Source organism: Nannobrachium achirus, assembly GCF_963921795.1.
Source record: "Nannobrachium achirus genome assembly, chromosome: 6".
Lineage (NCBI taxonomy): Eukaryota > Metazoa > Chordata > Actinopteri > Myctophiformes > Myctophidae > Nannobrachium > Nannobrachium achirus.
In genome coordinates this window covers 47624131-47649984 of record NC_137815.1, presented here as the reverse complement: position 1 = coordinate 47649984, position 25854 = coordinate 47624131, and the positions used below count along the sequence as shown (strand labels likewise).

Sequence of the window (25854 nt, the reverse complement as noted above, 5' to 3'; positions counted from 1 at the left end):
TATGTATTTTCACTATGTGACCCAATGGGACAACAAAGTATTAAGGCTGGCTGGCTGTTAGGGGTTACGTGTCTTGCACAGAGACACTTTAGTCCCATATAGAACCTCACCCTGCGCTGTAGAACTGTTGTTCTTCAAGATGAGGTCCTAGGAAATTGTATGCCCGTTGCGGAGGAATTCCTCCTCGGTGGTGGGGATCACCCTTTTCGCGACATCGTATCCAAAAAGTAAAGGTGGTTCCACGCTCCCAGGGTATGATTTTCCGAACACTGGCACATAAAAAAGTTTACACCGGTCTCCGGGATTGAGAAAACTGTTTAAATCGCTTATTTAGTCAGCCTGTGCCATGGTTTCCCATTCAATCCTACTCCCCGGCCCCTGCGGAAGTTGCCAGTACAGCTACCTATTCTGTTACAATGGGAAGGGAGCAGTACTGGCACCTGCCACTTTTCCGGGTTGAATCAGACTAAATAAGCGATTTTAACCGTTTTCCCAACTCCGTCGTAAACTTTATGTACCGGTGTTTGGAAAATCTTACTCTGGGAGCATGGAACAACCTTTACTTTTTAGATATGATGTTGCGAAAAGAGTTATCCCCTCCGCCGTGGGTCTCCTCCGCAACAGGCATACAATTTTCTATGAGCTCATCACAGAGCACAACAGCTCTACAGCGGAGGGTGAGGTTCTATATGGGGCTAGAGAGACAACCAGAAGGCAGAGTCCTGCAATGGGTCGGGGCCCCGCGTGTACCCGACGGGTACCCGACGGGTACCCGTGTTTGACAGGTGGAAACGGGCGGAATATATACTATTATAAATTTGCGGGGACGGGCGGTGCGCGACTAAACACCAGCGGGTGAAATTTTATTTTGAAAATCGGACAACTGTTTCCGCCTAAAGAACGTCATAGGAGCGCACACAGTGAGCAGCAGGGACAGAACCACGGCATGCATACAGCACTGTTTATGCCTAAACAACGTGGAGCGAACACAGTGGGAAGTGGCACTGGGCAGCAGGACGCATATAACACTCAGACAGACAACAACAGCACACACCAGCACGTTAGCCCATGTTCCCATCATAGCAAGGGTTGTTTAAAAGGCTATCTAAAAGGGTTAAGTGGCAGCTGACCTGGTGGTTATGTAAATACTGTATATTGCGTCGCAAACACTGAGGACGGCGTGCAGGGACGATCGCGTGCGATGCATTTTGGAAGCACGTACACACGGCTAGGCTATTTACTTTACTACATGTAATCACGGGTAGCGGGGTGGGTGACGGGTCCTTTTTTTGACGGGCGGGGCCGATCTAGTTTTGATTTTTATTAAGGCTGGGACTTTAACTGATTAATTACAGAAAATTAACGCGATAAAAAAGAATTACGCATTTTAATCGTTTTTTCACCACAGAACCTTCAGTTTCGGGCATACCGATCATAGCGATGCACCAACCAAGAAGAGACAACAAACGCAAAGGGAGAAGTAGCCGATCAGAGCGCTTTGCTTGATCCAGTGGATGCGAAATTTAGATTTAAAAAACTCACTTGTTGATTTACTCGTACAACAAAATGTGTTTTACTTGAAAAAAAAAAGCTTCTCAGGTCAAATATCGATGTGCGATTAAAATGCGATTAATTGCGATTAATTAATCACAGAGCCTGTAATTAATTAGATTAAAATTTGTAATCGCATCCCAGCCCTAATTTTTATATAATCACAGGTAGACGGGCGGTCCACGGATCTGATTAATGGCGGGCGGGGCGGGCGCGGGTTCTCAAAATTGGATCCGTGCAGGACTCTGCCACAAGGCACACAGAAACAGAGGGAGAGATTGAAGCATTGTGGTAAGGTGCCCGCCCCCCTGTTGGCAAATTGATGAGTCCTCATTAAGGACTTCAGCTAATGTCAATAACAATCACGCATCATCTCTTTTCTTTTCTCTATCTATTTCACAACCGATTTCCCCCGAGAGCGCTGTACTGTTGACCAATCACAACACTTCAAGTCTGAGTAGTGAGTAGATCAGTCGAGCCTAGGAAAATAGCGGGACACATAACGATACGTAATCTCCATTCATTCTGTCTGTTCCTTCCAACCTCGCCTCCCTGCAGACTCGTTGGTTTGTTCTCTTATTCCGGAAACGCATCCACCACACACATCTTGACATGTACTCTCTTGAAATCGCATAAAATGAGAGTTTACTGGCTGAGCTTTTAGGGCTCATGCGTTATTTGAGCAGATACGTCGTGGACAATTCTGCTGAATCCCACAGTGCCACGCGTGGCTATCCACCATCAGTCATCCTGACACCCATGACCATCACAGTCCAGCGATGGGCCCACAGCTGCCTGGGAGGGATTCCATGAGTCTAGGATGAGTGATTCAGGTATACGTAGCACGGCTCTCTGAGCAGCCTGTCTGGGTCGTTATGCCTGAAGCAGCATCATTATGTCTTATGCTGCCCACGTCTCTGTATTGTATGAACAGTTTACCTCAGCGCAAGTGATATTACTGTCCAGATGTAGGCATTATGTCCAAATCAGGGCTGTCACAATTATTACATAATCGTCTAATTGCAATAACTAGAGGTTCGCGGCCCTTCGGGCCGCTCACATCTAGAGATCGCGCCTGCTTCGCAGGCGCTCACAGCTACGTTGCAGCAGTGATCCACCCACATCCATCCATCCATCCATCCACATCCATCCATCCACATCCATCCATCCATCCACACATCCATCCATCCATCCACATCCATCAATCCACATCCATCCATCCATCCATCCATCCATCCATCCACACATCCATCCATCCACATCCATCCATCCATCCATCCACATCCATCCATCCATCCATCCATCCACATCCATCCATCCATCCATCCATGCATCCAACCACATCCATCCATCCATCCATCCACATCCATCCATCCATGCATCCATCCATCCACATCCACCCATCCACATCCATCCATCCATCCACATCCATCCACATCCATCCATGCATCCATCCATCCACATCCATCCATCCATCCACATCCATCCATCCATCTGTCTGTCTGTCCATCCATCCATCCATCCACATCCATCCATCCACATCCATCCACATCCATCCATCCATCCATCCACATCCATCCACCCATCCACATCCATCCATCCACATCCATCCATTCGCATCCATCCATCCATCCATCCATGCATCCATCCATCCATCCATCCATCCACATCCATGCATCGATCCATCCATCCATCCATCGATCCATCCATCCACATCCATCCATCCATCCATCCATCCATCCATGCATCCATCCACATCCATCCATCCACTTACTGTACTGTACTTTACTGTACTCTACTGTACTGTACTTTACTGTACTCTACTGTACTCTACTGTACCTTACTGTACTGTACTTTAATGTACTCTACTGTACCTTACTGTACTGTACTTTAATGTACTCTACTGTACCTTACTGTACTGTACTTTAATGTACTCTACTGTACCTTACTGTACTGTACTCTACTGTACCTTACTGTATTGTACTTTGTACATTAATGTACTTTAATGTACTCTACTGTACTCTACTTTACCTTACTGTCCTGTACTTTAATGTACTCTACTGTACCTTACTTTACCTTACTGTACTTTAATGTACTCTACTGTACTCTACTTTACCTTACTGTACTGTACTTTAATGTACTCTACTGTACTCTACTTTACCTTACTGTCCTGTACTCTACTGTGCTCTACTTTACCTTACTGTACTTTGCTGTACTCTACTGTACTCTACTTTACCTTACTGTACTTTGCTGTACTCTACTGTACTCTACTTTACCTTACTGTACTTTGCTGTACACTACTGTACCTGACTGTACCGTATTGTACTGTACTGTACTTTGCTGTACTGTACTGTACTGTACTGTACTGTACCGTATTGCACTGTACTCTACTTTACCTTACTGTACTTTGCTTTACTCTACTGTACCTGACTGTACCGTATTGTACTGTACTGTACTTTGCTGTACTGTACTGTACTGTACTGTACTGTACTGTACCGTATTGCACTGTACTCTACTTTACCTTACTGTACTTTGCTTTACTCTACTGTACCTGACTGTACCGTATTGTACTGTACTTTGCTGTACTCTACTGTACCTTGCTGTACCGTATTGTACTGTACTTTGCTGTACTCTACTGTACCTTGCTGTACCGTATTGTACTGTACTATGCTGTACCTTGCTGTACTGTATCTTACTGTACTGTAATCTACTGTATCTTACTGTACCGTATTGTACTGTACTCTACTTTACCTTACCTTACTGTACTTTGCTTTACTCTACTGTACCTGACTGTACCGTATTGTACTGTACTTTGCTGTACTCTACTGTACCTTGCTGTACCGTATTGTACTGTACTATGCTGTACCTTGCTGTACTGTATCTTACTGTACTGTAATCTACTGTATCTTACTCTACTGTACCTGACTGTACCGTATTGTACTGTACTTTGCTGTACTCTACTGTACCTTGCTGTACCGTATTGTACTGTACTTTGCTGTACTCTACTGTACCTTGCTGTACCGTATTGTACTGTACTATGCTGTACCTTGCTGTACTGTATCTTACTGTACTGTAATCTACTGTATCTTACTGTACCTCTCTCTCTCTCTCTCTCTCTCTCTCTCTCTCTCTCTCTCTCTCTCTCTCTCTCTCTTTCTCTCTCTCTCTCTTCTCTCTCTCCTCTCTCTCTCTCTCTAACCCCCCCCTTCCCTCTTGAAACCCGATACTCTTGTGACCATGATGACAAACTCACTCTACAGAGGATTGCGCAATAGGTATTGCGAAATAAGCATACAAACACAAACTGTACGGTAAATATGCATTTTGAAAAGATGACACTAAGTGGATTACGTTCAGCATAGCATGCAGTATATATTTCTGTAATAATGGTGACTTCCAACACGACCGAATGTCGGGAACCGCCGAACAGAATCCGTCTTTGGCCGTTTTGAGTTGGTGTGGCTGAGATTTTATATAATCGCAATTATTTTGTCATAATCATCATAATCGTTTACATGTTTTCAAACATTTTCATAATCGACAGCCCTAGTCCAAATTGTCGTTGATGCCGTTGATGTTAAACATCTTTCTTTTATGTTTTTTAATTTGGTAAAACTGAAGGTTAACCACATTCTGGCTGGAGTGTGTCTACACTCACTAATATAAAAATAATAGCTGAGGGGCTCTGTACCATAATGGTTATGGCTAAAGCAGCGATGCTTATCGATGGTCGCAGTAACATTGATGGTGACACTAACATTGAAGTCAATGAGACCACCTGGGTGAAAATCTAGTTTTTAGACGGCCTGCATTATTAGCTTGGATTCCTCATCGATGATGTCACTGGTTGGCAGGTTTCTTAACTGCAAAACAAAATAGAAAGAGGAGCACTCGTCAAAGAGTAGTTCAACAATATAGTAGTCTTGGGTGCACGGTTCGGGCAACAATGAACTTTAGAACACCAGCACTCACTTAAGAACAGATTCTTCATTTGGTTATTCGAGGGGTTCCCCCCAGCAGAAGCAAACTGACGTTTCGGCCCAGTGGGCGTTCCTCAGTGTTTCTTAACTGTCCACAGTCCTCTGAGACATAGAAAAAATGTATTATCATAATGAGCAATATAGTATAATTAATTATATGAAGAAAGGTTGAACATGGGTGAAGTGGTCCTTTTAATTAGTGATCCGGGCTTGTGAAAAAACATCCAGCCACACTAATTAAGGAAATGGGACTGTTTACACAAATCTTCACTCTTGAAGGAAGACTCCTAGAATGAGCCTTATTGTAGATGAAAAAGATCCAACCAGCCAATGTTTTGTTTTCGGTGATGAGGTTCATTGTCTACATACTTGCAAAATGAATAATGAGCTGTGAGAGGGAGTGTACTTCCTGGTCACGGTTGAATAAATAAATAAAGGCTTCCAGTGGGACGTTCACTCATGCACACTGTATGTGCCTCAAAGGAGAGATATTCAGGAGCAGGGGTGTCGCACCAAATTCTGGGCCCTGGGTACAAGGATTCACTGTGGGCCCCCCATGAATGTTCTTCACAGGGGGAGGAGGTTTAACCCATTTAGACTGGGAGCTCACTAGCACGCATTATGTTGTTCTTTAACTATTGAAAAATAGCAGATTGTAGATCTACTATTTTTGAAAAATCATGAAAATCTTTGAATATTTCAAATCCTTCTAAGGTTTTTTGAAAAACCTATGTTTCCATTTAAGTGATGCTCAAACCTTTTCATGTGAAGGACCCTCCAACATGATATATAGTTGGCCACGGACGCCAATCTAAAAATATTTAGTTACAGGGACCCCCCAGGAGCAAAATTTTAGTTACAAATGTTAGCTTAAAAAATACATATATTCAATGATTTGCATTTTGCACACATTTTCACGAAAGATAGCAGATCTACAAGCTCGCAGCGCAGCACTCGGTGCCTCCCTGTGAGCTTGTATATCTGCTATTTTTCAATAGCTAAGTATAAAATAATTAAGGCCACTCCACCTTGGGCCCTGGTAACTCAGTCCCACTCCCCCCCCCCCCCCCCCCCCTTGTGACGCCCCTGTGTGCCTCAAAGGAGAGATATTCAGGACACATCATATTTGTTTTTACTCTTCTCCCCTTCTCTTCTCCAACATGGCATGCATGTGCCTCGAAGGACTAATATTCGGAAACATATCCTATTCGTTTAGCCCTTCTGCGCTTTCTCCTTTACAACACACAGGCATGTGCATGCCGTACCCGGAGGCAGCGTTCAAGAGAATTGCCTTTTCCAAACTCCCTGAACTTTAATGCAGCGTTTTATGTTGAAAGGATTGCCCTCTGTGTAGAATGACATATGCCGCATCTCCAGTATAGGCTTGAGCGTGGTGTCACACACCGGAAATGGCCTATCTACCAGGCAAGCTCACTTGTGAGTTTGTAGATCATCTACTTTCAGTGTGTGACACTGTGCACAATGAAATGTGTGTATATATAAGGGCAAGACCTTAAATAAAAACCAAACCCGACAACGCACATGTCCACTTGAGTGGTCCGTCTTAATTTGAGACAGACAAAGTATTATACACTTGTTCATTTCAATCTTATTTGTGACAGTTTGTGGTGAGAAAAGGATAAAATATCAAGGTTTAAGTGTTTAACAGTGTTATACAAAATAACTTTTGAAATGTACTAATGTTTCTAAATCTGTCTAGAAATGTCAAACAAGAACATGTTTGAAATTTCAACCCTGGCTTTGTAGTGTAGATGAATAAATATGTTGGTGAATATGGTCACAGCTTTGCAGGTGAAGGATTATACTGGAGAGAGAGAAGGAGTCAACCGCTCTCACCATGGTGTCTGTATTTTGTGCCATGTCATTATAGGCAAAAATTGTCAAAGTATATAGGGCTAATGCTATGTACAGACCGGCGAATTAGCGAAAGCGACGTGAATAAGCGAACCAAAAAGGCGAAGAATTCGCAATTCGCCTTTTTCCATACACACCAAAAAGCGATGCGAATATGCGTTTAATATTCGCTTAATTCGCCTAAACGAGGAGGTGATTATCTGCCTCTGGCGCATGCAGGAGAAAGGAGAAGAGAGGAGAGAGTAGAACGGAGAAACAAATAGTACACGCGCTCCCTATTGGCGAGAAAGTGCGCTCTTCATATTATATCGCATCTCTCTGGGAGTCTGCATGCAGTGCATTTGGCCAGAGAGAGAGAGGGGAAGCCAGGGAAGCAGAGCGTTCACCGTTCCTCCTCCGCCCGTGTCCCTGCATACTGGCAGCTGGTGGAAAGTAACTAAAAGTACATTTACTTGAGTAGCCTGTACTTGTAGATGAGTCCAATTTCCAGTACTTTCCTTCTACTCCACTACACTTCGGATCCTTTTGTATTTAATACCCAGCGATTTATTTTAAAACATTAGTCTTTTTGCAGTTATAAATTAGCCTAAAACATACCATGCTTTTACCAGTAATACATTCGAGTAGTTTTTACAAGCAGCCACGCTGCCACACAGAGAGAGACACGGAAAAGGAGAAAAACACTGTTCCCACCATTCTCTCTCTCTCTCTCTCTCTCTCTCTCGAAATAGGGTAGAGTGAGCTTACTTTGATACAGAGAGAGAGAGGAATTCGCCTTTGAACGTTCGCTAAATTCGACACAAGGGCGAATTCGCTTTTTCGAAATTCGCTTTTGGTGTGGATGCTTCCATTGACTTTATAAGGTTTTAAAAAAAAAAGCAAATTATACGCTAATTCGCTGTTCGCCAATTCGCCCTCAGTGTGTACGGACCTTAATACTATATATTAAGTGTGAGAGGATCGGAACAAAGGATGCGAGTTGGTCGAGAATTGACTGGAAGGAGATGAAGCATAGACGATGGCTTTGAGAAGCTGTGTAGTGGTCATCATATCATTATGGAGTGGAACATTGGAAACGAGGAAGAGAAGAGGGACACAATCAGTGAGCAGCCTTTTGAAGGTCAAGGGGTGCTTATAAAATCTGCTTTCAAACACTTACTGACCTAATCTTTTGACCACATTCACACTGAGCCCTTTGGCTCTTGCATGACATCATACTGGAGGGGTGGGACAGTCATGTGAACATGGCCAGGAAGAGAAAAAGACAATTAAGAGATTGAAGCTATGATGCGTGACTTTTGATTAAAAAATCTCACAAACACGCAGTGTGGCTAAAAACGACTCTACGGGGGAAAAAAATGCCCACACGCCCACACACATAATGGCTGTATGGCATACACACAACACAACACACAATAGCACTTTTGGTAATCTAGTGAAAGTAACCACCCAGAGGATTTACCAGAGAGTAAAGGAGGTAGAGAGAACATGGGGGGGAGAGGGAGAGAGAATACGGGATGTGGAAAGAGGAAGGGAACTCTGAGTTTGCAAGCTGTGATTCCTGATGTGCTGCCATATGTAGCAGTGCTCTGACAACAGCAGAGCTTACGAGGAGGAACCCAGCGAGAGACGGTTTGAAGCAGAGTGGTACTGTCTGGTTGGAGAAATCAAGTCACTCAGAAAAATGCAAAGGCTGTGGTGGGAAAAGTGGGGATTATCGATAAATAAACAATCAAATGGATACATTTTTTTTAATTATTAATAGGTCAGAAGATAGTACACACAAGACAAATCACAATATTAAAAATGTGTATATTTTGTTTTGAATGATGGCTATTTCAGCAATAGGTGTGTTAGAGATTACTTACGTATACTCTATATCAGGGGTGTCACTTTTTTCAAAGGGGGCGACATTAGAAAATATTAAAATAGGTAATTGACACTAGGTGAAAAATGGGTTACAACATTGTGGGATAAAATGCTGGTGGGCCGTTTATAATGTAGTACAATTTAGGAATGAAGCTGTGGGCCGTATTAAATGTGTCATCGGGCTGTATTTGGCCCCCATTTAAGCATCTCTAAGTTTTATAATACAACCGGTACTGACAAAGTGAGGGCTGAGTTTGTGAACAGGATATGAACCCATGAATGTGCTTAAGCGGTACATTGTGCACTAATTAACTGAGCCACCATGATACCCTGAGGATGGCTTACCATTACGCCACAGAGAGCAATCTATTCAGCTCAACCTGACCAAGCCCATGGCATTGTATGCATTCATAAGGACAATATCATCCTCGAGTCCAGTATATAAAGTAGTCCAGGGATCATGACTTTCGTATAGGCACAAGGAGAAAAAGCCTTTCTCCTCGACATTTTATTGTCGCAAATAATTGTGGCAAATAAAATTTCATGATACTTTTCATGTTTTGTTGGAAGCTAATCTTCACACATGAACAACGAGCGTAAATGCGAAAATAAAAAGCCATGGTCGCCTGAGTGTAGTCCAGGCATGACGTGGTTTAATGTCCCCGACAATCTCTGTATTCTCATTTTATTAAGTAGCAACTTAAATGTGGCTATGTGGGGTATGATATTATCTCAGTGGGAACAAGCAAACTGTGCAAACTGTGTGTTTTGCACTTATACACACTTCTAAATCACTGTTATCCATTTATTTAAATAATGTATTCATTATTCCTCCTTAACAAAATGGTACAATTTTCAATATTCAGTCAAAACCTGTATTGTCCATATGAAATTCCACAGTCCACCCACCACCGCAGAGTCAAGGGGTTTGAATCTTGGCCGGGTGTTCCAACAAACACAATTTGCCATGTTTGTGGGAGGAAAGATCAAAATTACAGTACCTGATGAATAATTGTCTGCACCGCCAATGAAGGCGTGGCCCAGAGACTTCCACCCCAAATCTTTCACATTGGCCTGTTATAGTGCCACCAGGAGGCAGAGTTTTGCAAAACTCATTTTTGTATACTCCTACAGATTGTGTCCAAACATCAAGCAAACGGTACACATTATCTCTATAGTCATGTGATCAAGACAGATCTGTCAGATTTTTCATATTCCATCCTGATTGGCTAAGATTGGATCCCCAAGTTTGCAGGAGTGGTTTTAAACAAATTGCCTAAAAACATGAACGCAGTGTCCCATTCCATTGCCGTGAAAGTTTGCACACGCCAAGGAACTTCCATTCTCCATTTTTCAAATTGGCCTCATGGTAGCGCTACATCATGTTGAATGACATTTTGACCCATAACTCTACAGATCGGCGTGAAACTTTGCACGCACTCTCCCTAGAGGCCCAGGAAAAAACATTTCTCACATTGGCCTGTTATGGCGCCACCAGGAGGCTATTACTCCTACAGATGTCCAAACATCATGCAGATCGGTACACATTATCTATAATAGTCATGTCATCAAGGACCTGTCAGATATTTCATATTGCATCCTTATTGGCTACTATTGACTTGTACTACCTGGCCTGGCGTATACCTGTGCTCCGAGGAGCACATGTTTCTAGTTTGAACTATTTTAATATGAAAACCATGCAGTTTCATGACCAAGGGATGTCTTTTTTTAAGTCTTTTGTAGGCCTACACCTACAAAGGTGACAGGTGCGTAGGAGAAGACCAAATGAAGGCCCCAACGTACTGAAAGCAAAAACTCCTGTAATCCTGTAATGTAACCAAAAGTAGATTTCGTCTTTTTAAGGTCCATAGTTGCTGCGTCATGTTTGTCTGAAATCCCAGACAACCTCGAACTGCAGCCTTCTCCCTTTCTCTCTTGGACACTGGACGTGGTTTACTGGTGCCAAAAAAAAATCTCCCATTCATTTCCCTCATAGACTTTTACAAAAACATTATTTTAAGCCTAGAATCAAGCCATCCAGAATAGGGCTGTCACAATTATTACATAATCGTCTAATCGTGATTATTTGACATTATCGCAATTATTTTGTCATAATCGTCATAATCGTGAATGTTGAAAAATGTCCGAAATAGTGGAAATAGCAGATCTACAAGCTCACATGTGAGCTTGTAGATCGGCTATTTCCACTATCAAAGTAATTTTTTAAGTAGTAAGTTGTCAAATATGTCAGTAATTTCTTTGTATATTTAGGTTATGTGTCATATCTACCATATGCAACTTCAAAGCCTAAAAGCCAAACAGAAATGTAATTATCAACGACAAAAACACAATTAAATCGTTAATCGCCAATTATTTGAGTGACAAATAATCGTCATGTAAAATGTCATATCGTGACAGCCCTATTCCTGGTGAATCATGACCATGAAACCTTGGATTATGTGAAAGGAATGTAAAACTGCTAAACAAATCTGCATATAATGAAATATTCAAATGTCCTTTTTCACTGAATCAAAGGTTTTATGGTCATGATTCACCAGGATCCTGGATGGCTTGATTCGAGGCTTAAAATATTTGATATAAATATTTTTGTAAAATTCTATGGGGAAAAGGAATGGGAGATTTTATTAGTGGCACCAGTAAACGACTCCCAGCCACTGCTATGCCCTATTGCACTCTTTGGCTGAGGCTGAATATCCTGCTGGATCATGGGTGAATAAGAGTAAAATCATCAGTCTTAATTTGGTCAATTTCTAAATCGTGAAAATAGCAGATCTACAAGCTCAGCTATTTTCTAAGCATACTTTTTCTGTGACGCTCCTGGCAGCTTTGTGCTGTATGTAGACTATGGACTGCCCAGTGCCCATATATGGAGTGCAGGGAGCAAGTCCATTACAGTCCTTTTGTTATTCATGCTATTTCAATGTCTGATTCCTATGCATGCATTTAAATGTACTTGTAACTGTAAAAGCCCCCCAAATGCTTATATATTATTATTATTATTATTTTTATTTGCGAAGTCGTCCCTTTTGGGGTGCGAAGTCGACCCATGCCAGCTTTCCCATCCCCCCACCTTCTGAAAGGTTGTGGCGCCTCTTTCACTGACCCCTCTCAACACCATATTGCACCTGTTCCCCTATCCTGTGTGCTCACAGACCACTGACAGCGACGGTAAAAATAAAATAAATTACACAGCCCTCCATCTCTGACATCCCATCAGCCCCAGGCCAGCCTCAGCCAAACAGAACACAGGCAAACCCTCAGCCTGGCCCCGGGCTTCCCCTGAGAATACGGCTGTCTCTTCCCATCTCTCGCTAACCCAAAGATGATGCCCTCCATCCAGAGCAAGTGCATTTCACATGGCGGCTTTGTTCTAGCCTTTATTTATGTGCCCCAGTCCCTCATAAGCCCCCGTCTTTCTTCTGTGGCCACAGAGAGTTGGTTAGGGGCCCTTCCTTGTACAGTACATTGCTTCTTTGTTCCTTGGAGAAAGCATGGAGGCAGGGGAAGTGACGATGGCAGGTTTTGTTGTGATGTGGATTGGTGGTGGGTTGGGAAGGGGCATATTTCTTTAAGTGAGGCCAGGAAGCGAGCTCAACATCTAGCCTTAGGAAGGAACGTGGCAGGAGAGAGTCACACAAGACTCATTGTTTTCTCTTTCTCTCCTCTCCTCGCTCTCTCCCTTCCCTTCTTCTTCTGCCTCTGGTCTTTGTTCACTTCTGCTCAGCGCCCCACAATGGGCTCTTCATTGCCCTCTCTAACTGCTCCCCTACTGAATTCTGTCTGAGCAGTTCCACAGCCGGCAAGTAAGGAGATAAATGCGTGGATTGACTCGAGGGCATCCGTTTTCATCTACATAGACCACAGAATACTGGCACTTAAAGGTTTAGCACAGTCACCTGAGTTATTGGATGCATCTGTACATGAAACGCTACACCACACCACACAGCAAAATCATGTAAAAAAAAAATCAGAAAAGGTCAGTTTATTTTTAAACTACAGTAGGCAGTAGCACTCAAGATTTTACTGTTGCACAATTGACAATATGTTTGGATTTTGAATTATATTCTAACAGCTGGATGGACAATCAATGCAATAAGAGAGCAGTGACCACGAAAGAGGATAAATGACTGGCTCTTAATCCACTGCATAAATTCATTCTAATCTGGTTTAATCCAAATTGTGGACTCGAGGAAAAAGAATTGTGCACGGTCTGCACACAAGCCACATTCTATAATAAAACAATCTTTCACCTAATTGTGTGTGTAGTTAACCCATAGACAAAATGGGCTTAGCTGTACAGTATACACCTTTATCTCAGTAAGGAGAACCTGACTGGATTGTTTTCTAAATAAATAATTAAAATATGACCTTGTCTGTAGACATTGTCTTGTCATCGATGCGAGTCAAACAGCTTGGCACTTGTCGTGCAGCAGATTGTGTTGCGGTGGGTGGTTGACATTGGGTGTGTACGTGTATGTTTGGTCAGCCAGCAAGCTTTTGGAACCGAGCCCTCATTTGATGTGGCTGCCTACCACTGATGGTCCCATTACAGACATAAACATAAAATATGTCACTACGCAGGCCTTATTACACTTTTAATTGCTGTCTTTTATCCTATAAAAGAAGGAATACTATGTCATGACACAAGTACTATTTTAAACATGGAAGAGAGAAGAAGGTACAGAGGAGGAAGTGTGGTTACCGTGACGCGAATTTCGCAAATGAAGTTCGTCTTACCATTTGAATTTTCCCCATTCAAGTCAATGGGGAAAATTAATTCACTAAAAAATGAATGGCCATATATGGAGATCTGTCAGTACTTGTCCCTTTATGCCCATATATGGAGATCCCTGATGTCATCAATATTAAGCACATATATTGGAAAGCCCATATATGAACATACTGTGTCAGTCTCAAGTGGTCTATGATGTCAGACATACTGTATATGATGTCAGCCATCTCCATATTTGGGAAAAGTTACATTTTTAATTAAAGTCAATGGAGCAAATTAATTCACAAATGAATCTTTCTAAGCAAAATGGCAATCATGCATGTCCTGATGAAGCCGGTCGATTTGACATACAGTATGGCCCAAGTGTGTGCCACCAATACTCTGGGAGGAGTAGCGCGGGGGGAAAAAGTTTACTTAGGAGACGATGGAAGATGGAAGATAGAATAAAGTTGGACAAGTTCTTTATTCTGGTTGCCCTGCAGGGCCGACCACACTAATTATTTCTGAAGACAGATCTTAAAGGAGTAGTTCACCCCCAAAATGCCATGGAGCCAATGTAGTCTCATTCCTAAAACAGAAATGTTATTACAATAAATGCATGCCTATTGATTCCGGAATCAATGGCGGGAAGTGTACTATTATCACATTTTTGTCTTAGTAATGCGACAAATAAAATAAAAATATATTATTGAACTCAAGTCTCCATGGCGTGAGTAATCAAAGAGAAAAAAAAGTCATTTTGGGGATGAACTACTCCTTTAAGCCAGATTCGAATCCAGGACATAAAAATGATTTGTTCAACACATCAAGTGGTTGAGTAATTGAGTTACACGACCCACCCCCTCATATATTTTCTGAATTTGAACACATGCTTTGCTTTGTTTCCTCCTCCTCCCTGGCAGGTCTGTCTGGTAACCCGGTGGATCTAGAAAAGCGCCACATTGCGTTTGGGAAGAACTTCATTCCTCCCAAGAAGCCCAAGTCCTTCCTGGCTCTGGTGTGGGAGGCTCTGCAGGATGTCACCCTCATCATCCTGGAGATCGCTGCCATCATCTCCCTGGGTCTGTCCTTCTACCACCCACCAGGGGGAGACAGTGAGGGTAAGTAGTAGTTGTAGCAGTAGTTTTACCAGTTACATCTAAGCTTACATTAAAGCAGGGGTCTTCAATGTTTTCAGGCCAAGGACCCCTTAGTTGAGAGAGAGATGAAGCAGGGACCCCCACAACCTTTTCATAGATTCCTTATAGTTTCATTGTTCAAAGCTCTTTGCCAAAAATAGCCGATCTACAAGCTTGTAGATCTGCTATTTTTGCCTAAAGGTCTCCGAATATGGACACTAGGGTTCAAGTATAAAAAAGGAGAAAAAACCTTCTATCACTCAAAGATTTGGAGGACCCCCTGTAGTAACTCTGAGGACCCCCTAGGGGTCCAGACCCCCTGTTGAAGACCCATGCATTAAAGGAGCTCTTCATCCATCTTAATATAATTGGTCCTTAATAACGCTTGTAAAACAATGGCACCATTTCTGTGTACTCGATGTGTCTCGGAGGAGGACAATAGGCAGATTTCCAGCAGTGCCTACTGCAGGTTTCATGCTTTTGTTGCAATTTTTAAATTGATGCATGAACAATGCCTTCTATTTATTTCTGCGTGCTTTCCAGTAAGAGAGAGACTGTAGTTTCTATTAGCTTGGCACCCCCATCGATGTTGTCAATGCAGGTTTCTGAACTGCCCATGAAATGCAGAGTATAGTAGTTGTGGCATCTTATAATGAACAAGTGAGGGCCAGTTATCTGAAGATGCGTTTGAAGAAGTACTCCTCTAAAATAGGCTTGTGGATGGACAGTGGTTGGGCGTCACAAACTTAACATTTGTGATTTACTTATTTTCATTACATCGCATCGTTATGCTTAGTGGTGCCAGCTATGTCAAAAAACTAACAAAAACAGGGGCACGGTGGTGCAGTCAGTAGCCTCACAGCTAGAAGGTCCTGGGTTCGATTCCCGCCGGGGACGCTGGGGGCGTGTTCTCTCCTCCACGTCATCAGTGCCCACACCCTAGGTGGGGTTGGCGAAAGGGCCTTTCTGTGTGGAATTTGCATGTGCTCCCCGTGTCTCCTAGGGTAGGTACCCTCACAAAAAAAACATGCAGTAATCCTGGTCTCTATACTGCCTCCCCTGGCCAGCCGGGGCGCCTGATGGAGGGGAAAGGAACTGGTTGTAATAACGTGTTCCTTCCACGCGCTAAGTCCAACTAGGGAAACTTCCCCCGGCCCGTCAGGTGAAAAGAAGCAACACTGTAACATATTAGTCACGGTAGCCCATAGATAAAAGTTTTAACAGCGGTGACACTTATTGCTATGGATACCATATGACCATATTCATTTCACTTGACAGTGGGGACTTTAACTGGTAAAGACAAAAACGGTAGAGCAGTGGTTCCCAATCTTTAGCCCATGACCCAAAAGAGATTAGACGTTTGCCTGGGAAAAAAGCAGATCTACAGAGTATAACGCTATCTCTCCCAGCCCTGCTCCGCTCCTCACCGAACAGGCCGCCAACCAGTGAGCACTGACAGTTGTGTTCGTTGGAGTGTCAAGTCAATCCGGAGGCACAGCAGAGGAACTGAACCCCTATCTCCACAGTAGAGGAGATCGGGGAGATGGAGATGCATCTCTGTGACAATAATGTCACAGAGGCTCCCATGGATTGATTACATCCTCTTCTGTATTTAACATGGAAGCGTTGCTATGAATGGAATTGTCCACTCTACAGTACATATTATCTTTGGTGCTGCCTCTCAAAAAAGAATATCTAACTAATCAACCAAATGTCTGCTGTCTGTTTGCCCAGTGTGAAGTGAGCGTATGCAAGCCTGAGGATTGGTCAAGCTTCACATGAAAAATGTTCTATCCATCCTAAAAATAGGCAACCACACGTGCAATGTCCCAGAATTTCAGAAATTCACAGTAGCCTACAGATAAGCACTAGTTGTAATAATGAAGCGCCAGGCATGTGCACACATAGACATCAAAGTTGTGTTTTTATCTGTCTGTTAAAAAATGTCCCTCTTCAGACCATGAATGCAGTTTTCACTATGGTGAAAGAAATGCAAATGCCCTCTTTCCATGCCATACCTGAAGGCCGCATTCAAGAGATTGTCCTTGTCCAAACTCTCCTGAACTTGAATGCAGCATCTTATGTTGAAATCTCCAGTATTGACTCGATTATGCTTAGTTCAGGGTGGTATCAAGCACCGAAAATAGCTGACCTCCAAGCTCACACCGCGTCGTGCTGCGATGCGTTGTGAGCTTGGAGGTCTGCTATTTTCGATATTTTCACCAAAAGGCCCTTTTAGGAATTTCAGCCCCTGCCTCTCTAACATTCTCTGCACGTCCCTGTGAAGCACAGTGTTAGCTTCTGAACAGCTGGTGACAACTGACCATGCACAATATCTGTTCCCTTACAGCGTGTGGGCAGGCCGCCTCTGGCGTGGAGGACGAGGGCGAAGCGCAGGCCGGCTGGATCGAGGGCGCCGCCATCCTCTTCTCTGTCATCATAGTGGTTCTGGTGACCGCCTTCAACGACTGGTCCAAGGAGAAGCAGTTCCGTGGGCTTCAGAGCCGCATTGAGCAGGAGCAGAAGTTCACCGTCATCCGCAAGGGCCAAGTCATCCAGATCCCCGTGGCTGAGATCGTGACGGGAGACATTGCCCAGATTAAATATGGTGAGCGATCAGATGAGACGCATTATGTGGAGGAGTCGGGCATTAGCTGCCTTTTGATGGCCAGTGATTTAACCTCACCACTCATCAAAGCATTTCATTTTTTTCCCCTTTTAAAGTGGTCGAAGTGGTCAAGTTAAGTTGAATGAATGGAAAAGTGTGTACTTTTGAGGTTGAATGGAAAGCAGTAAGTTCTCATTACTCTCATTATGCCCTTTTCCAATGCGTCATAACATGCCCTTGACATCCATTTCATGTTTTGTTGAGATAATCAGCACCATGAACATAAAGGTTAAAAAGCAAGCCACCTTGCTGATGTAAGGGTCATAAAACAAGAACCAGAAACGAGATCGTATCAAAGGTCATGTCCACCATAAGATCTAAATGTCTCAATAGAAGAGCAGGGCGACCAAATACAACCACCCCAATTACATAGGTTATATTACAGATTGGACAAAAGAAAAATATATTTTAGCCGATACCGCGCAAAATGTATGCTTTTTAAACAACAAATATCGGCTACTGCCATCGGTTAATGTCAGCTTTATATTGACCGATCACAGCATACCGGTGATTGGCCGATATATCGGTGCATCCCTAATAAAAATGTATTCAAATACATAATAGAACTTTAACACTGGTATAATTTTGTAGGCATGCAAAGGTGGTTAAAAAAAACACATCAACATGGAAAACCACCATCTGATCCTCTGTTGCTGAAATAAATGTCATATGGGGAAATTATTTCAATAATTCATTGCTCTGGCGGCTTGTTTCCAAGTGTCATACTCATAGGGCAGCCGTGTGTCATCAGTTAATGTAGGAACATGTGAATTAATATCCAATTAAAATGCCAAGTTCAGCAGCGCGAGAACGTTCGCTGCCTTTGATGTTGTGTCATGATTGAATGTATTCCACAGGCTCACACCACGGTGAGGGCAATATGACGCGTGCGGCATAGAATTTAACTTTCTCTCCTCTGTACCACTGCTCGGGATCAGGCACGTGCACACATAGACATCAAAGGGGGCTTGAGCCCCTGCCCTTTTATCCGTTTGTAAAAAGTGCCCTCTCCAGACCATGCAGTGCAGTTTTTACTATGGCAAAAGAAACATAAATGCCGTCTTTCCATGCCATACCTGAAGGCAGCATTCAAGAGAATTGCCTTGTCCAAACTCTCCTGAACTTGAATGCAGCATCTTATGTTGAAAGAATTGCCCTCTCTGTGTAGAAATCCATGCTGTTACGCCACATCTCCAGTATTGACTTGATTATGCTTAGTTCAGTGTGGTATCAATCACTGAAATAGCCGACCTCCAAACTCACAACGTGTCGCAGGTCTGCTATTTTCGGTATTTTCACCAAAAGGCTTTTAGAAATTTCAGCCCCTGCCTCTCTAACATTCTCTGCACGTCCCTGCTGGGGATAGGATGACAGTTGAGAGTAATCTATACTTTGGCGCGCAATGTGTCGCTCACACAATTGATAACAAACTTTGAAGCCAACTATGCATCACAATTAAGTTTATGTGATGCTGTGATTGTCATTCATTCTGTTTAGTAGTAAACTCTAATTAATAGCCCACACAGTTATGGTGAATAGAATCTCAGACAGAAGGAAATTGGCCAGTCAATGTTGGCACTACTTACGTAGATTAACCAGTAAAGGACACATACTGTACTAGCTATAACATTGGCATCTCTTCCACCTCCAGTGGTGTCATGTCACTAATAATGTCCATAACAACTCAAACACAGCCATCATCAAACACAATGGTCCCAAAAGAGAAATTAAACGTTTGTCTGGGATCCCAAATTATTGAAAATAGCAGATCTATACAAGCTCATAGCACGTCGCTTTGAGCCGCATTGTGAGCCTGTACATATGCTATTTTCACTACTTCTAAAACCTTTTGATTTATTCATGGAAATTATTAGATTTTATTTTATTTTATGAATGATATATTTTTGAAAAATGTTGGATAAGTTTTGAAACAGAAAATCTTTTGAAACAACACACTTTTTTCAAGCAGATATTCACTCGCGACCCATAAAGATTGGTCCGTGACCCAGAGATGGCCTGGGTCCCGAACCAACTCTTTGGGGAAACAGTGATCAAAGGTTTCCTCTATATGGTGATCCTGTAGGTGACCTGCTTCCTGCCGACGGCATCCTGATCCAAGGCAACGACCTGAAGATAGACGAGAGCTCTCTGACTGGGGAATCAGACCAGGTCAGGAAGTCTCTGGAGAAGGACCCCATGCTCCTGTCCGGTAAGACTGCATGCTTATAGTTTCACAGTAATGAAGGCAAAAACAATGTGTGTGTGCATGGCTGCTATGAACAATCTGCATTGCTTTTTGCGGAATGAAGATGTGAAATGCATCATTTTCATATCAATTTGTACATTCAATACACGTTCAATGCTGTGTAATAATGATGCGTCTGAGGCCATTATTTATTGCCGTCAGCATTTCACCGATGCATACTGTACACAGAAGACATGCCACACTATATTATTAATCTCCTCACATCAGAACAGCAAAGCTTTTCTTTAAAGGTAAACCTTTTCTTTAAAATTTATCCAAAACAGATGAAAATCAAGATGTCTAGATGAAACAGGTCTGACTAGTATGTGATCAAGACGGATCTGCAGTTTGCAGGAATGGCTTGTTTTGAACAAAATGCCTCAAATTATAGACGTAGCATCCGAGGGTTTATCTCACTTGAGTAGCAAGTATTGTAAGAATGAGAACATTACAGTACATACCACAAACTGTACAGGAGAATAGGTTATGTGAGAACACCTCTCCTACTTTTGTCATACGTATATTTGCTTCCATATCCTACTGCCTATGCCGGCAACTTAAGTTAATTTGTTTCCCGAAAGTGTAAAGGTATCCATATCTGAACATGGCTTTAGACTGAGAACAAAACAAAGTCCTTCCGTGATTAAAACTGATTAAAACTGAGTGTAAACATAGATCTTTCTTTAGCAGAACCAATCCAAACTAAGTCTTTAGGGCATCCCTGTTGGGGAGGTTAGATGATTAGTTTTCAAAGCAGATGGTGTAGGTTTGTTGGTTGTTGGTCTGCTGCAATCCCTGCAGATTGGTTAGTTTGGTGTTGCCGAGATTTAAGTGAAAACATTTTTGACCTAAATTTTTCTGCCACATTACACTAATACTAGTATAGCTTGTACTGTATAATGTAACTTGAATTATTATCCCTTCATTAAAAATGTACAGGTTTGCCAGAACTGACACTTTTGACTTAGTGTGCACATTGTCTCTCTTTCTTCCTCCCCACAGGAACCCATGTGATGGAGGGATCAGGCAGAATGTTGGTGTCAGCTGTCGGACTCAACTCGCAGACAGGCATCATTTTTACCCTCTTGGGTGCCGGCGAGATGGAAGAAGAGAAGCAGAAGCAGTCCAGCAAAAAAAGTAAGGCTGACCAAACGGGCATGTATGCCAACTAAATGCCTTGTCTCAGCTGCTCCTCCGACGGAAGAGGCTCATGTTGACATGTTGGCCTTTCTCCAACTCGCTTTCACTTTCACTCTTTCTGGCCCTTTGCTCTTTTTCTTTCTCTTTTTTTTCTCCATTTTGTTTAATTTTCAACATCGATTGTTTAGGGAAAGTGGTTTCAGGAGGTGCCATAAAGTTCAGGTAAAGTCACATTGGCGATGATGTAGATACCCAAATACGTTAGTCCAGTGATAATCGATCATTTTAATCTCAAGGACCCCCCAGTTTGATATGCGTTAGGCCACCGACACCTTTTTTGATACTGATTGGAGTCTGGGACTCCAATCTACTCATTTGAATCCTCATTTCAAAATGCTCATTAAATGCAAAGTTGTTTTCATGTGTACTATCTCTGACTTACATACCCATAAGGTTCCATTTGGTTCCCAATTATCATTTTAGCTGGTGCCCCCCTGGAACCCCCTCAAGGACCCTTGGGTGTCCCTTCACTCCACGTTGAAAACCAGTGCATTAATACAGCTTGGAGATACTGATGCTGCTCTTATTGCTTTTATTAGTTTGCCATTTGCATATACAGCAAAAGGTTCTGGTATTACAGTACTGTATTTTCTATATGGGTGCTGCAGACCGCTCTCGTCTAAATGATTTTACCTTTCACTTTTCTGTGGTGAACTACGAATTAACTTAATAAGAACCAAGCTTTACTAGTCCATCAGCCCAAAAGAACAATATCGTGCATCTGCAATGGATCTCTCTTGCTTTCGGTTTACTTGTGTTCCATACTAACACCTTTTTCTAACTGTAAATTTCTGTTGATTTGTTTTGTTTGTTTGTGTTTTGCAAGACATTTTGGCTTCAGGTTTTGATTTCCTGAGGCATTCATTCTGCAAGGGATGAATGCGCCACTTCAGAGAAGAGAGAGAGAGAGAGAGACGATGCTAATCAACTGAATGAGATCAATGGCTCTTAATGATTATAAAATCATATTTGTAGTTTATTCGATTCAGATAAATAGAACCACTTAGTAGAATGACTCGAGCAGATTGAAATGCATTAGTCAACATTTACATGTCTCCACACACACACACACACACACACACACACACACACACACACACACACACACACACACACACACACACACACACACACACACATGCGCGTCCACATCCTGGCATTTCTGAAAATGGCAGAGACATGCAACAGACGTCACTGTCACACATGGCTGCATCAGCCCTTCTACACACACACACGCGCGTGCGCGCGCGCACACACACACACACACACACACACACACACACACACACACACACACACACACACCACATTTGCGGTAAAAACAAACATTTCAAAAAGTCCATGGACACCATGGGTGGCCATATCCTACTTTACCCTACGTTATAAAAAATGTAATCCGCATAGAAATAGGTTTAGTAAGATAGAAACGATAATAATAGTGTCACGGCACCTCTGCCCGGATCCATGGAGGCTGGGCTGTAGAGATGGGATTTATGGCTCTTTGAAGTGAGCCGGATCTCTGGGACCCGTTCCTTTCAAAGAGTCATTCAAAACACTGTCATTTTAGTTACCGGTACTTTAGTTATTGGAGCGGTGTCTCGTTGAGTTCGAACAGGATCTACGCATGCGCGACTTTACCGCACGCGCACACACACACACACACACACACACACACACACACACACACACACACACACACACACACACACACACACACACACACACACACACACACACACACACACACACACACACGCACGCAGTGAGTGCAGCCTCTGTGTCGGCAAGCGCGTCAAACTCTGTCCAAGCCTGCATTCCTCCCTGCCCAATTATTGTATAATAATATACAATTAAATTGAATATCCCATCATCTATCTAGTAGTCATATGTCTACAGAATTAACAATCTAGGTATCCCAATATTATTGTTTCAGTCACAGTAGGCTATTATTAATATTGTTTAGTGAACTCCCAAAATGTTCACTGGATCGTAGGCTACTGTAGATGATGTTGGAGCGGTGAAACCGGCTCCCTATAAACAGCTATGTCCGTGGCTATGTGGCTCCACACACACACACACACACATACACACACACACTATAAACAGCTATGTCCGTGGCCAACCACAACTCATCTATCGATCTATCTATCTTGCGTGCATATGATAACGCATGCGTACACACACACACACACACACACACACACACGTTTGTGTGGAGATAAACACATGGTTACTGAGGCCTTGGGGCATTCTTCCGCTATTAGTACATTGTTTTATATATACACATGTACACTCATTGAATTCTTCCAAGCACAACACACTTATATCTATTGATCTATTGATCATGCGCACACACGCGCGCCATACACAAACACACTCTCTCAAAAGGAATGGGAAGCATGTGCATGTGAATAGGTGTATTTTAGTGCAATATCTTGCATTGCTGTGATCTCTGTTTAAACCTTTCTATAAGGCAAGGTACAGTGCTCTAGTCTAGACTATGACCTGACTCATCAGATAAGTTTTTCCACTGAGGATTGGTCTACTCTACAAACTATATAAGAAAAACTCCAACACAGTTTGGAACAGACTATTGTTCTCTCTCTCTCTCCTCTGATGGCCCATTTCAGCACACAAACAAGCACACACACATGTGGTTTTTCTATTTTAAGTTTTGCCCTTTTTACGTTTCCTTCAGTTCTATGATTTGTCCTCTTTCCTTTGAGCCATGTTATCAGCATACCGCACTCTCTTCCTCTGTCCGAACAGGTAAAAAACAAGGACCCCCAGAAAATCGCAACAAAGGTAACCCTTCCCTCCCCTCCCCTCCCCCCCACTCACCTCACCCCACCTCATCCCCCACACGCCCCCTCCACCCTGTCCATTCAGGGGCAGGCTGGGAGTCTTGTGTCAACCTCTCTCTCTCTCTGTGTTTCACGCTGCTTAGCCCCTACACCTGCTGTTAAAAAAAGGGTGAAGTTCCCTCGCCTCGCTTCAACCTGTGTAAGGGTGCAACTCTCACTGCTTGTAGACCCTCTCCTGCCTCCAGAGTCTGTTAGCCTACTGGTGATGTTGCCCGCTGCTCATTATCAAACCAATTGTGGAGTCATTATCACATAAATAGCACATAAAACGTTAAAGATTTTGGTTTCGTTCGCGTTGCAGTGCAAACGGGAATATTAACGAGTCAAAAAAGAAGCGAGGCAGACTAAACAAAAAGAAGATATAGTGCAATTGGGGTATTGGAGTAATCAGCGCATTATGTTCAACTGTTGGAGCAATAGTACAATATGGCATGGATAGAGCACAGTCATTCTGGTAAGATGTCGAGGAAAAGACCCTAGCCCCTGTTTTATTATACTTTGGGCGGTCATAGGCCCTTTCCAACCATTTTGACCCATGTGCTATGAGATCCAGCACCTCTTCTGCAAGCTGTCGCATCACGTGCACACGTGAACACACACGCACACAAAAACACACGTACTCCCCACCGCCTCACTACCTCCCACAGCTTTGGCATCTGCTGCAGATAGAATGCCTCTTTATTGCACGCATGCGCCATCGTGCGCGCGCGCACACACACACACACACACACACACACACACGCACACAGCCCCTCCACCTTCTCTCCTTGCCCTTGCCCTTGGACTTAATCACCATTAAATATCCTTTGATGTCTCTGGTATGAGAGAGTGAAAGGGAGATATTTCCCCAGCAGGATTAATCTAGTTTCAGTTAACTGAAATTCAGCAGCTTTTTGGGTAGGAATGTATTCAAGGCCAGCTGTCAACTTGCATTGTACTTGGTCATGATGTGCATTGTGAGTAGTAAGTTCTTTTTATATACAAGGCATATTGAGAATACACTCCTCCCAAACCCTCCACCCACCCTTTCCCCAGAATGGTGGTACACTCCAAAACTTCCAATATCCAATATCAACATTATTAGCTACACGTTTTGACAACAATAAAGACAGTGATATCAACCATGAGGAGATATAGATGATATGACATCAAAATGACATCTAAATTTACCCTTTACCCATATACCCATACCCATTATACAGTATATTTACCAGTGTGCAATATGGTGAGAGTTAATTCAGCCAGTGCCTGTGTGAAGGAGAGCTTTCAGATTTCCAATTAACTAAAATAATTTTCCATTATCCCACAACATTCCGCTCGTTAATCTTTTGGAACATTATCAAGGATTCAGGCTGTATTGTAAGCAAATGTTAAATACTGTGTTTCATTCAACTATCTTCAAATAAAAGCTGTTGACACAAGCCCATTCGACATGTTGTGGGCAGAAATAGGAAGATAACATTACAGTCAGTTAAGTTAAAGTAACCATCTTGGTTGAATGAAACAACTGCATATCCTATTTAACACTAATTGTGTTTCACTTCATCGAAGTATCTAATGTAACTTGTGTCACAAGCGGGTTGAGAAAGTCCCAAGTCACAGTTTCTGACAATTCTCCCCTGCCGGCTGTATCCACAGCCGGACTACAAAAATGAAGAATAAATAAGTCAAAATACAAAAGCATCATGAAGCCTCAAAGGATTTGTGCCTTGGTGGATAAGGTGAATAACC

At 42.8% G+C, this 25854-nt stretch overlaps 1 protein-coding gene across 1 annotated transcript in view; it reads left to right on the top strand.

Moving 5' to 3' along the window:
* Positions 1-25854, top strand: part of atp2b4 (ATPase plasma membrane Ca2+ transporting 4) — a 144005-nt gene that overhangs the window by 67115 nt on the left and 51036 nt on the right. Inside the window, exons 3-7 of the mRNA XM_080728761.1 lie at positions 14931-15128; positions 17497-17754; positions 19898-20023; positions 21062-21196; positions 24029-24064. Coding sequence (XP_080584887.1) covers positions 14931-15128; positions 17497-17754; positions 19898-20023; positions 21062-21196; positions 24029-24064 — 753 coding nt within the window. The remainder of the gene's footprint in view (positions 1-14930; positions 15129-17496; positions 17755-19897; positions 20024-21061; positions 21197-24028; positions 24065-25854) is intronic.